A 12,468-nucleotide genomic window follows, 5' to 3' on the forward strand; every position below is an offset into this window, starting at 1 on the left:
ATATATATATATATATATATATATATATATATATATATATATATATAATAAAATAAACTACTAATTACTTATACTACTGTTCCTACTTCGCAGTTTTTCACTTATCGCGGCTCTTCAAGGTATGGATCCCTGCCATAAACGAGGGACTACTGTATGTATATTTTAAGGCTTTATAAATCCTTCCTGCACTTTTGCAATATTCTTAAGTCACTAAATGCTCTGAAAGAGTACAGCGAAAGAGAGCAGACAGACTGACACTACGGTTACTGAGTCAGTCTGTGTCTGGACTGGCCATCAGGAGCACCGGGCCATTTCCAGGAAATGTCCCAGGTCGGCTCGGTTTGGGTTAAGGCTTGTTTCGGGTCGCACTTGATTATTTTACATAAACAAACCATGCTGCTCACTTTGGTATCCGCCTCACTGAAGCTCCCACAGTAGCGATGGGGACAGATAGACCCCACCCCGCCCCCTCCTTTCTCTTTCTGAGGGTGACAGCATCAGAAAGAGAAAGGAAGGGGCCCCTCAACGATTACTGAGCGGCCAGGCCACCGGGAAACAATGCATACAATCTTACGTTGAAAACCCACAAAAGAGTGAGTTTGCGATAGTTGAACCGCAACGTATCGAGGGACTACTGTGTAGCCATTTTTGTGTTTGCAAAGGTTGATTAGCTGTGGTAATCATCTTGAAAAGTTAATCAATTGAAGATGTGTATCCAGTGATAACGTTCTGCGACTTTCAATAAAATCTGTCTTGCAGTTCCTGAGACATTTTGCTAAAAGACAAGGAGCGTTAACTAATATTTAATGGTCAAGTTTTACAAATAGATCTCACACAGTTAGTTTGTTCTCTGAGTATGTGTCTGATAAACTCTCAGCTACTACCACTTCAAGTGTCAGCTCAACATCTGTAAAACTGGCTGGCTTATAGCCATGTTTGTGTTTGCTAAGGTTACATCTCTGTGGCAGACATCTTGATCCAGATTAACTCCAAATGTTAATCAGTTGTAGATGTACATCCAGTGATTTGTTTCTGAAGGTTTCATTAAAATTTGTTCACTGGCTAATGCTACAGACAAACACACACATACACACATACACACAGACATGAGCTAAAACTACATCACTGTCTGCAGCGGGTGATATTAACATCTTCACCTTTCATCTTTGATATGAAAATACAAAACAAAATATGAGTCAGTCACACATAGCTTTTCAGCAAGTGAGTACTAATGCAGGAAAATGACTCCTGACAGAAAATGGCCTGCCATATGTACCGTAATTTCAAAACACGCATTATATGACAACTGTTAGCCGTACACACACCTCGTCTCTCACACTACTGACTGGAAACAGGATGGCCTTTTAGCCTCTGCGTGTTTCCTTAACCAGCCATGTATGTTTTGTTTGACATAGTGTTTTAAGGAAGTGTATCTTCCTCTACTTCCTTTCTGTCATAGCTGTTAGAAAAATAATGGTAAAAGAATGCGGGCCCTCTTCTAAACAGGAGTGGCGATTGTCTGCTACTAACTCATTTGTTGCATACTTCAATGCTCTCAAATGTACGGTGACATTTCTGTACAAATACAAGTACTGTGACACTTCATGGTGTTTTAGTGTTTTGTTTAATGACATGCTTGTGTTTCCTCTTCAGTTTCTTCAGGACACCCTTGATGCTCTGTTCAACGTCATGATGGAGACATCAGAAAAAGACACATATGACACCCTGGTGTTCGATGCCCTGGTTAGTCCCAGTTAAAGCCACAGTGTTTGGAGGAAAAAAGGAAAATACTTGTTTGGTTGAGACCTACTTGTGGATGGATGCTGTTAGCGCTACCTGCTGTGATAAAAGCACTTCCTCGGACTACTTCTTAGTGGCTACCTTCAGCTATTAAGACAGGTCACAGTTTAGGTCACAAAGAGCTTGTCAGATGATTGAAATGCTTTAGAATTTCTCAAGAATTTTACAGGTCTCTCTTGTAAATGAGTCCCCGAGGCTCAATGGGATTAACCTGTAAAAATAAAGGTTGAATGAACAAATATGCTTTTCATTTATCAGAATATGGACATTACTGTGTTTGTTTTTTCTGTGGTTTCTGAAAAAAATAATGAGAGTTTGAACTTACCGTTCAACTTTTTTTTGCCTTTGTTGCATAACTACGTGTGGCACTTTACTTCATATGAAACAGCAAGACTATGTTTTAAAAAAGAAACAGATAAAAAATGTGTATTGTCAGCTCTATATTTAAATCATATTTCTTCAGCTCCTGCCTGTAAAGGCTGCTGTTTGACTTCAGCTGCACATTTGACAATTTAACTCGTTTACTCGTAACACGTTTGTCCCTTGATGCGCTCTGGCAACCCATCACATTAACAAGCCCCTTGCAAAACCTTCCTCTAAAGTAAAGCAGCAGCTTTTATTGAGTCCTCGTTCTTCTACTACTAACACAATACAGCTTTGATCTAACATGAGTAGAGCGACAAGTAATATTTAGATAACAACATGCTCAATAATCCTGTTATACAATCCAACATTTTTCAGTCAGGTCATCTGGACGGTTTCTTTTTTTGTGCTGAAACGTTTCGCCTTCGATCCAGAAGGCTTCATCAGTCAAGGAAACACACAACACAAAACTGATTCTTGCTCCAACAGCTTACTCCAAAGTGGAACAAACCAGTTATGTTGGTGCTAAGTTGGTTTCTTTGGCACGCCCCCTCCTCCATTGCCGGCCCTCTTCCTTGTTGACAGTCGTGTCAAACTGGTTGAAAACAACAAAGTCCATGCTCAATAATCCAGGTATACAATCCAACAATTTTCAGTCAGGTTTGTTCCACTTTGGAGTAAGCTGTTGGAGGAAGAATCAGTTTTGTTGTGTGTTTCCTTGACTGATGAAGCCTTCTGGACCGAAGGCGAAACGTTTCAGCACAAAAGAAACTGTCCAGATGACCTGACTGAAAAATATTGGATAATATTTAGATACTTTTCCACAGGCAGACAGTTTTATTTTGGACATGGCTCTGATTTCTGTGTGTCTTCCTGTTTTTTTTTGTCCAGGTTTTTATTATCAACCTTATTGGCGACATCAAGTTCCAGCATTTTAATCCAGTTCTGGAAACGTATATCAACAAGCACTTCAGTGCCACTTTGGCTTACATGTGAGTTCTGGCTTTCCTACTTTTGACAGATTATGGATGCTTTTTATATTTAGTACTTTTTGCTCCTCTTCTTTGCTCGTGCCCAATTTACCCAGAGACCCTAATGCCAGACTTATTTGTGTTCCCAGGAAGCTAACCAAGGTGCTTAACTACTATGTGGGTCATGCCGAGGAGCCCACTCTGACAGAGAAGCTCTATGCAGCACTCAAAGCTCTCAAGTACCTTTTCAGGTTTATTGTGCAGTCCCGAGTCCTCTATCTCAGGTACCAGGAGTTCTGCCACACATTAATACACTGTGCATTTAAATATTTCAAGAAATACTTTCTCCTAATGTGGTTTCTGACTTTTCTTACTCAGATTCTATGGGAACAGTGAAGATGGAGACGCCTTCTTCAACTCCATTCATACGCTTTTCCTGTCTTTCAACACTCTGATGGACAGACCTCTGGATGAGGGAGTGAAAATAAAGGTAATAGTTATAGATTATTTTACAGCAAAAAATGTTCTCAAAGCAATTTCCGTTTTGCTTCTTTTTTTTCCCTTAGTTGATCACACAAAATGTGACAAAATAGGTGTTGCCACTATTTTCTGTATTTTTATCTTTATAACTGTGTTTACATGCAGTAAGCTAGCTGTGAAAATGTGTTGTGCTTTTGTGAAACAGTTACTGACATGTCATACATACTGACTGCACAAATAACTAGAGAAATTGCATTTCTTTCGAAAATGCAGTTTGGATGCTTATTGCAGAACATCTTGCTGAAACACACCTGAAATTCGCTAAAAAATACATTCTGAAATGTAGCTGAAATGAAGAACAACCCTAAATTAGCAGACGAAAGCAGAGAGAACAGTATTTGCCGAATTAGGTTTAAATAAGTAGAAATGAACACAAAAATTAGGAAATCAACTAAAAAAAAGCTGAAATTATCTAAAAAAAATTGGCTGAAAAGTAGCTGAAAAGGCAGAAAGAAGTTAGAATTACCAGAAGGAAGTGGAGAGAGCACAGTTTTGCTGAATTAGGCTGAAAAAAGTTGAAATTATTGCAAAAAATATGGAATTAGCTGAAAAAGCTAAAATTAGCATAACAGCTAAATAGTAGTTAAAATCACTAAAACTAGCTGAAATAAGCTGAAAGCAGCATAACAAGCTGAAATTAGCAGAAATAATTCAGTTAGGCTTAAAGTAGCAGAATTAAGCGCAAAATCTTGAATTCATCTGAAAACAGCTGAAATTAGCTAAACAAAATGACAAAACTGGCTGAAAAGGTAGAGCAAGCTTAAATTAGCAGAAGAAAGCAGAAAGAACATGTTTGCCCAATTAGGCTGAAAGAAGCAGAAATGAGCACAAAGAAATTGAAATGATAAAAAAAAAGCTTAAATTAGAACAAAACAGCCGAAAGTAGCTAAATTGTGGAACACAAAAATGAAAAAGCTGCTGAAAAACGTACAGAATAAAAATGAATCACAGTAGTGTGAATGCTTGATGAACGTTCACACTATGAGAGCTCCCTGCTGGTAGTTTCTGTAACGCGAGGAGATAAAACAGCTGAAAAGTGTGTTTTAGCTGAAAATAAAAGGAACAAAATCTCCTTAAACTTCAGTCTGATAAGATCGGATTGTTTGTTTTTTCAGGGTGCAATACTGAAATACCTCCCCAGCATCATTAATGACATCCAGACCGTGTTTGATCCCGTGAAGCTCAGGTAAGTCACCACCAGAGGGTTTGCACAACAGGAAATGATAATTACCTGTCTCAGTGCAAATGATCAGACTGGCTTCTGAGAAAAGCTGCTCTTCTCAATTCTTGCTGCTGCGAAATCAACCCATCTTGACTGCTGCTTATTAGCTCTCTGTGACAATAATTACAAGCTGTGAAATTAATTTACATTAGGATTGTCTAGACAGATAATTTTCTCTTTTATTAATATTTTCTCTTCAGTGTTCTTCTCGCAAAGTTCATTGGGAGCATTCCTGACTTGCAGCTGATGCGTCAGAAGCTGGGCTGCATGTGTAAAATAGTTGAGAGTGACCTTTTCAAGCAGCCAGGTAAGAGCTTTTGGGGCCCCACAATTACATAATGACATTTCCAACAAGATGAAAAAATAAAACTATTTTTTATATGCAAATGTTTACTGGGTAACCTTAATTAAAAATAAATTAAGGTTGTGGAGTCCTTTGAAGACAGTTTTGCCTCTGCTGTGTTCTCGACAGATTGTCGAGATGTGCTCCTGCCGCTCGTCACCGACCAGCTCAGTGGGCAGCTGGACGACCACTCCAATAAACCGGATTATGAGGCTTGTGTTCAACTGCTCAGCACGGTGCTGGACAACCTGGACCGCAAAGGAGTGGTGAGGAGACCCTACACAAAAACACATCCCAAGTAGAGAAAAGGCGATGCAGTCAGTTTACTGTGGTGGATTCAGTGATAAAGGGAGTTTAATTCTCTTGGTGATTCTGCTCACCCTTTGAGTCAGGGACTGAAGCCCCCCCACTGACACCCATGAGGAGCTCAGAGTGTTCTTTTCTGGGTCCTGTGGAGGGAATTCAGCTTCTCTTTAGGGTATCCAGGAAAGTGTGACCTGGAGGGATGCCTGTGGGCAGACTCCGAGCATGCTGGCGGGGTTATGTATAGAATCTGGCCTGAGAGATTTTTTAGTTGGAGTCAAACTGGTTTTGTCTTGGGTCTTGAATAATTCAGGACTATCTAAATAGCAGAAGTTGGGTAGATGTGTGATTTACTGATGCACAAAAACAGATAAAGTTACACTGCAAATGTATTTAACTTTCAACAACCATAAAGAACTGTAAAGAACTTAGTTTTGAAGAAATATACCATATTTTTCGCCGTATAAGTCACGTTTTGTTTTTTGTTTTTTTGCACAGTTTGCATGCCCTGCAACTAATTTGTCGAAGTGACATATTTATGATTTTTTTCCCATATTTATAAACCAATTTTTGGCTGAAATATGACCGTTTTCATTCATTCTGACAATGAAAATATTGAACACTACCATTTTTAGCTGCTAGATGGCAGTCGAGTAGCATGGCATGCCGTTGTATCATGTAATAGGTAAACTTGCCTATTAATGACACTATCGGCTTGCCATAAATCCACCATCGTTTGCCTGGAGCAACCATTAAATCAGCTTTATTTCACTGATGGATGGATGTTCGTTACAAAGTCTTTAAATGAGGTCATTAGATGAATAACACATGAAATTAAGTTGATTTTTGTTTATTTTACAACAAAGTAGATCAGAAATGCAGAAGCAGAGTGTGGAAAAACTAAGACCAGTCTCACTGCTTCTATGGGAATAACGAGGGTATATAAGAGCCAAGAGCTGCTCATCCAAACCAATTGATTTAATAATCATCTGTAAGTGTAAGAAGAACCTCAATATAAATATTTTTTGTGTCGTGTGCTGTTTCTGGAATTTTCAGTTTTAATATTTAACAAAAAATACAGATAACTTCAAAAGTTGTGGAAAATTGATTGTTGCTGCCTATCAGTCTTAAGAATTTGTTGTCATTTTCAAAAATTGAAAGTCCATCGTTCTGTGGTGAGAAACATTATTGACAGGTGAGAAACATTATTGACAGGTGAGAAACATTCTGCTAGTCTTCCCAGGAGTGGACGTCCCAACAAATTCACCCTGAGGTCAAACTGTTCAACGCTCAGTCAAATAATAAAACCCAGGAGGGAGACCCTGCAGGTCTCAGCCTGTTCAGTGGTCAAGTTTAAGTTTTATTTGTAGTTAGTTACTTTCTGCTTCTGCATTTTGACTTAGTTTTTGGTAAACAAAAATATCTGGTTATGGTCATGTCCTTTTTGTATAAAACTTCAATGTAATAAATTTTTACCACATATCCCTCTAACTCAACTCAGCTAAAACATTTAGTAAATCTATGCTTAATTATTATTCCATCTCACTAACTGGGGGCTCATAAATGATCATTAAGGATCATTAAATGTTAGTGAGCAGAAAGTGAGTATGAGCATTATTATCATGACTGCCATTTTTGATAAAAGACGGGGTTCTCTGCACATGTTCCAGTAATTAGTGCCTGAAATGGATACCTCACAGCTGAAGGACAACAAGCGTTCAAAACAAAAACTATAAATGACAGCCGGAGACCAGTGATCAATTTTTCAACTTTGGCTGTGCAAACAGAAACCCACTAATATCTGCAGTGAAGACGGTGACGTCGATATGTTTTGTTTGAACAAAGAAAGCAGAAAAATTAATCAATGAGCTCCAACTCTTCTTCATGCTTTGTGGTATCCTTTATCTTTCTCCAACTCAGTGTCCCACTTTACCCTTTTTTAATTTCTGAAATAAATCATCATGAGAATTTCAGTTTTATAATTTAACAATCATTATCAAAACTAGAGAAATTGCATTTCCTGCAAAAATGCAGTGTGAATGCTTATAGCAGAAGAACTTGCTGAAAAACATCTGAAATTAGCTAAAAACAATGCTGAAATGTAGCTGAAATGGGAAAACAAGCCTAAATTAGCAGAAGAAAGCAGAACAAACACATATGTGCTGAAATTGATTAAAATATTCAGAAAAGTTAGGAAAGTCGCTAAAAAATGCTGAAATTAACAAAAAATATAGCTGAAAATGAGCTGAAAGGCAGAAAGTAGCAAACTACCACAAGGAAGTGGAAAGAGCTGAAATGAGCTCAAAGAATGTGGAATTAGCTGAAAAAAGCTACAATTAGCATAAAAACAACTAAAAAAGCAGAAATAGCTGAAAGTAGCATCATAAAGCTGAAAGGAGCATAACAAGCTGAAATTAGCAGAAAGAAGTTAATTAGTCTAAAAGTAGCCGAATTTACCATGGAAAACGTGAATTTATCTGAAAACAGCCAAAATAGCTAAAAATGTAGCTGAAACAAAGCTTAAATTAGTAGAAGAAAGCAGAAATAACACATTTGCCCAGTTGGGCTAAAAGAAGCAAAAATGAGCACAAAAAAGTGGAAATTATCTGAAAAAAGCTGAAATTAGCAAAAAGCAAAACAAACAAAAAAAAATGCTGAAAAGTAGCAATAAAAGCAAAAAAAAAAGCTAAAATTACCAGAAGTAAGTCAAGAGACCACATTTTCAATGAATTAGGCTGAATACAGTGGAAATTAATGCAAAACAAAAATGACATTAGCTGAACAGGCTAAAGTTAGCACAAAAACTGCTAAATTGTAGCTGAAATAGCAGAAAAAGCTAAAACTTGCAGAAATAAGCAGAAAGGCGCATAACAACCTGAAATTAGCAGGAAGAAGTTAGAAGAAACACAAAAATGTTGTAGTTAGCCAAAGGAATCTGAAAGGAGCACAAAACAGCTGAAAAAACAGCTGAAATTAGCAGAAAATATCTGCAAAAGTTTAAATTTGCACAAGGAAGCTGAAAGAAGCTGAAGCAGAACAAAATGTGAAAAGAGCAGTAAAAGGTTGTAAACAGATCTAAAGATTTGAAGGATGGAAAATGAGCTTAATTCATTTTCTGTGAGGAAAAAAATGGCAGAAAAGGCTAAATATTTCAAAAAGCTAAAGTTGCACCAATACCAAAAATGTCCTGAATGAGCTGAACGTTTTGATATATATGATTTGTTGAAACAGAACAAAAATTGTTGAACGAGAAAGATGCCGAAAAACGTACGGAAGATAAATGGATCCCAATAGTGTTTCATAAACATTCACAGAATAAATTCAGATTATTTTAGCGCTATTCGGCTAGTTGTATAACAAGCCAGCTGTGTTTTGTCTATCCATTTTATTAGTAAAAAAAAAAAGCAAAAACAAGTACGTCAAAGACTGTGAAAATAAACAGCTAAAATGTGACAGATGCGGTGTGAATCAGCCGTTTAATCTGATGGCACACTGCGGCGGCTGTGTCTCAGCTGATAAGTGTCCCTGGTCTGTTGCTTCTGTGCAGGGTCCAACCAGAGGGCACATTCAGCTGATAATGGAGCGGCTTCTTCGCAGGGTTAATCGCACTGTCATCAGCATGGACAGATCCTCTCCTCTCATTGTAAGACTTCACCACAACGTTACAGCTCACGTGTCCAAACGCTGACACCGACAACAGCTAATTCACTGCGATATGCGCTTTATTATGCAAATATGATTGTTTTTTCTTGAGTAGTCATTTTCTGTAAAGTCTCTGGAGTGTTAGCTGTCACTTCCTTGGCAGGGCCACTATCTTGCCTGCATGACGGCCATCCTGAAGCAAATGGATGAGATGCATTACACCCACTACATCAGCACCTTCAAAACGAGACAGGATATCATTGTAAGTGTCTCGGCTCCTCCACTGTTGGCTACATCTTGTCCTGAAGCATCTCATCAATAACCAGTAGTAAACCACCCCGGCCACTTACAGCTCCTAAAGAGATTATTGATTACAGACATTTCATGCAGCTGATTGCACTGACAGGGATGAGGATGTTACCCGGCCTCCATTAAGCTCAGGGGGGGGCATCATGTGTGACTGACATGTAAGGGCGGAGCTGCTGATTTACTTCTTGTGCTTTTTCGTCTTTTGGATGTTCCTCGCAGCGTTTTTGAACGAGAGACGTTGCTGATTCATCTGCAGTAAAGGGTTTTATTTTTCCTCCTGACTTCAGGACTTCCTCATGGAGACATTCATCATGTTTAAAGACCTGATGGGAAATGTCTTCCCTTCTGATTGGATGGTCATGAACCTGGTGCAGATGCAGGTCTTCCTGAGGGCCATCGACCAGTACTCAGATGTGCTCAACAAGCTTTTCCTGGATCAGGCCCACTTTGAACTCCAGGTGAGTGTTATCCATCCATTTCCTCTAAAATGCTCTATTAAATTTAAGCCCCACCAGAAGATAATTATAATATGAATATTTGAAAACCCTTGTTTCCCTCGCAGCTATGGAATAACTACTTTCATTTGACCGTGGCGTTTCTCACCCACAAGATACTGCAGCTGAAATCCTTCTCTCAAGAGAAACGGAAGAAGATACTAAACAAGTCAGATTACGTACAGTCCGTCACGAAAGGTCACTTAAATTACGAGCACCTAATTAAGTCGTCCTCTGGTTTACGTCTGCTGCAGATACGGAGACATGAGGAAGAAGATGGGATTTAAGATTCGAGATATGTGGTACAACCTCGGTGAGTATTTGGCCTCGGCTGATAACGCTGCTGTTTATTCAGCTCCTGCTGGTAATGCAAGGGGAACAAGACATTGTTTTTTTTATTGTCCAGTTTCAGTGCATGGCGGTGTTTTTCTTTGGTGCGTTATTAGATTTCTCTGTTTGGAGAGAAGTGAAAAGGCAGCATATTGCATTTGCAAATCAGACCATAATACTTCTGTGTGATAATGTTTTGTTGTCCCTCAGGCCCACACAAATTGAAGTTTATCCCGGCCATGGTGGGGCCCATTCTGGAGGTCACGCTGGTGCCTGAGCCTGAGCTCAGGAAGGCTACCATTCCCATCTTCTTCGATATGATGCAGTGTGAGCACAACTTCAGCCCCACGCGCACTTTTGAAACGGTAAGCTTCTGTCCCAGACGTTCATTCTTTTGGCCAAGACCTGTTTGATTTTAAGCGGTGTTGCATTTGGATGAATTTTAACGCTTGATTTTACAGTCGTCTTCTTATATTTCCCTTTTATCTTTGCAGTTCGAGAACGAATTGATAACAAAACTGGATCAAGAAGTAGAGGGAGGTCGAGGGGATGAGCAGTACAAAGTCCTGCTGGAGAAAACGTAAGGCTGAGGAGAAGATCAAACAAAATATTTATTTCGTTTTAAAAGTTTTCTGTAAACCTGTCGGACTAGATTTTAATGCAGTTCTGTTGTGGAATTCAAAAAAGGATTACTTCTGAAATACACTATTTTTTCTGACTGCCTGGTTAAAAAACAGTTTCGATCAAGCAAATTGTGAAGACAGGTTGTTAGACTTATAAACAGGCGCTGATCAAAGGGAAAGTGTTACACGCTCAAAATAAAGTTTCAAACGTTTTACAAAAACTAAAATGTTTGTTGCATCTGTTGAAGGACTACCTGCTGCCTTTCATGCCAAAGTTTTAGACAGAGATGTAGTAGTTTTGATCCAACCTTGAACACAACATTAAAAAGAATCTCGTCACACTTTGAGTATGTTAGCGATGACACTCAGCTACTACCACATGACATTTTAGCTCAATATTTACAGAACTAATAGGAATCCAAATGGTAATTTGTTGTAGTCTAATTAGTACTTTCTGAAAGGTTCTTTAAAATTCATCCAGTGATTTATGACATACTTTGCTAAAAGTTATCTCCAACGGTTACTGTTGAAGCTTTAAGCAAACATCTCTTGCCATAAGCACCGTTTGGAGTAAGGGTCGTAACTGACGCTCAGCTACAACCACAACAAATTTAATCCCATTGTCAGAATCAGAATAAACTTTATTATCATTGTACCGAAATACAACGAGAGCATGTACGTACAGTCGTCTGAAAGATGGGCGGAGTGCACGAAGCTGCTACTATAAAAGCGCGGCCCTCTTATTCTTATTCAGATTAATATTTTGCTTAGATGAGAAAAGGAAAGAAAACGAGGAGAGACGGTGTTAAAAAAAAGATCTCTCACGCCGTGTCCTAGACAAGGCACAATTTGAGGCATCAAAAAAACTACTACAGCAAAGCAAAATAAATAGACGTTATACATTTACATATAGGCCGGTGAAGACATTGAAATTCAAGGGAAAGTTGTAGCATAGTCCAGAGCTCCCACTCTCAGCCATTAAGTGGTGACATTCATCATCAGCTCAATTGATGTTCTGTTACATGTCCACGGCCTTGGGGAAGGGAGGGGTGAGGAGACAGTCAAAGCATCTTTGTTGTTTTCTAAACATTCCAGGAGGAGTTGAGATAAGTCCGGCGTCAAGGCCACAGTTTGAGTCAGGCAGAACTCGTAAATTGTTGTTTCTGCCTTTTTAAAGTCTCGCTGGTACATATTCTCTGATGGAACTCCAAAACAGCCGAATTGATTCCTTAAAGTCGAGCTCACAGCTTCTCCAAGATTATTTCCCCTTCATGAGTGCTGCTAGAGAGTTCACAGTTCTGATAACAGCTGCTCCAGCTCTCTGACACAGCTCCACTTAATTCAGTCTGAGCGCTGTCGAGCTTCGACACATCCACACACATTTCTAGACAATCCAGAATTCACCAACCAAACAGCAAAATAACCATTTGTCATCATGATTAATCCAATTTGTTTCCGTCGAGGTAAGAGGGTCCTCCTTACCCTGATTCCTGTCGGGAGAAGTTGATCAATTTTGTTGAGAGACCAG

General features: G+C 38.9%; 1 protein-coding gene across 1 annotated transcript in view; it reads left to right on the forward strand.

Annotated features, from left to right (window-relative positions):
- dock5 (dedicator of cytokinesis 5) overlaps positions 1-12,468 on the forward strand; it is a 61,155-nt gene that overhangs the window by 32,320 nt on the left and 16,367 nt on the right. The window contains exons 20-33 of the mRNA XM_037680705.1: positions 1,654-1,743; positions 3,055-3,155; positions 3,284-3,418; positions 3,513-3,624; positions 4,790-4,860; positions 5,097-5,203; positions 5,369-5,505; positions 9,090-9,185; positions 9,348-9,446; positions 9,781-9,951; positions 10,056-10,156; positions 10,242-10,300; positions 10,528-10,682; positions 10,812-10,897. Of these exons, the coding sequence (XP_037536633.1) occupies positions 1,654-1,743; positions 3,055-3,155; positions 3,284-3,418; positions 3,513-3,624; positions 4,790-4,860; positions 5,097-5,203; positions 5,369-5,505; positions 9,090-9,185; positions 9,348-9,446; positions 9,781-9,951; positions 10,056-10,156; positions 10,242-10,300; positions 10,528-10,682; positions 10,812-10,897 (1,520 nt within the window). The remainder of the gene's footprint in view (positions 1-1,653; positions 1,744-3,054; positions 3,156-3,283; positions 3,419-3,512; positions 3,625-4,789; positions 4,861-5,096; positions 5,204-5,368; positions 5,506-9,089; positions 9,186-9,347; positions 9,447-9,780; positions 9,952-10,055; positions 10,157-10,241; positions 10,301-10,527; positions 10,683-10,811; positions 10,898-12,468) is intronic.

The sequence above is a fragment of the Nematolebias whitei genome, chromosome 8 (genome assembly GCF_014905685.2).
Source record: "Nematolebias whitei isolate Nwh7 chromosome 8, NemWhi1, whole genome shotgun sequence".
Taxonomy (NCBI): Eukaryota; Metazoa; Chordata; class Actinopteri; order Cyprinodontiformes; family Rivulidae; genus Nematolebias; species Nematolebias whitei.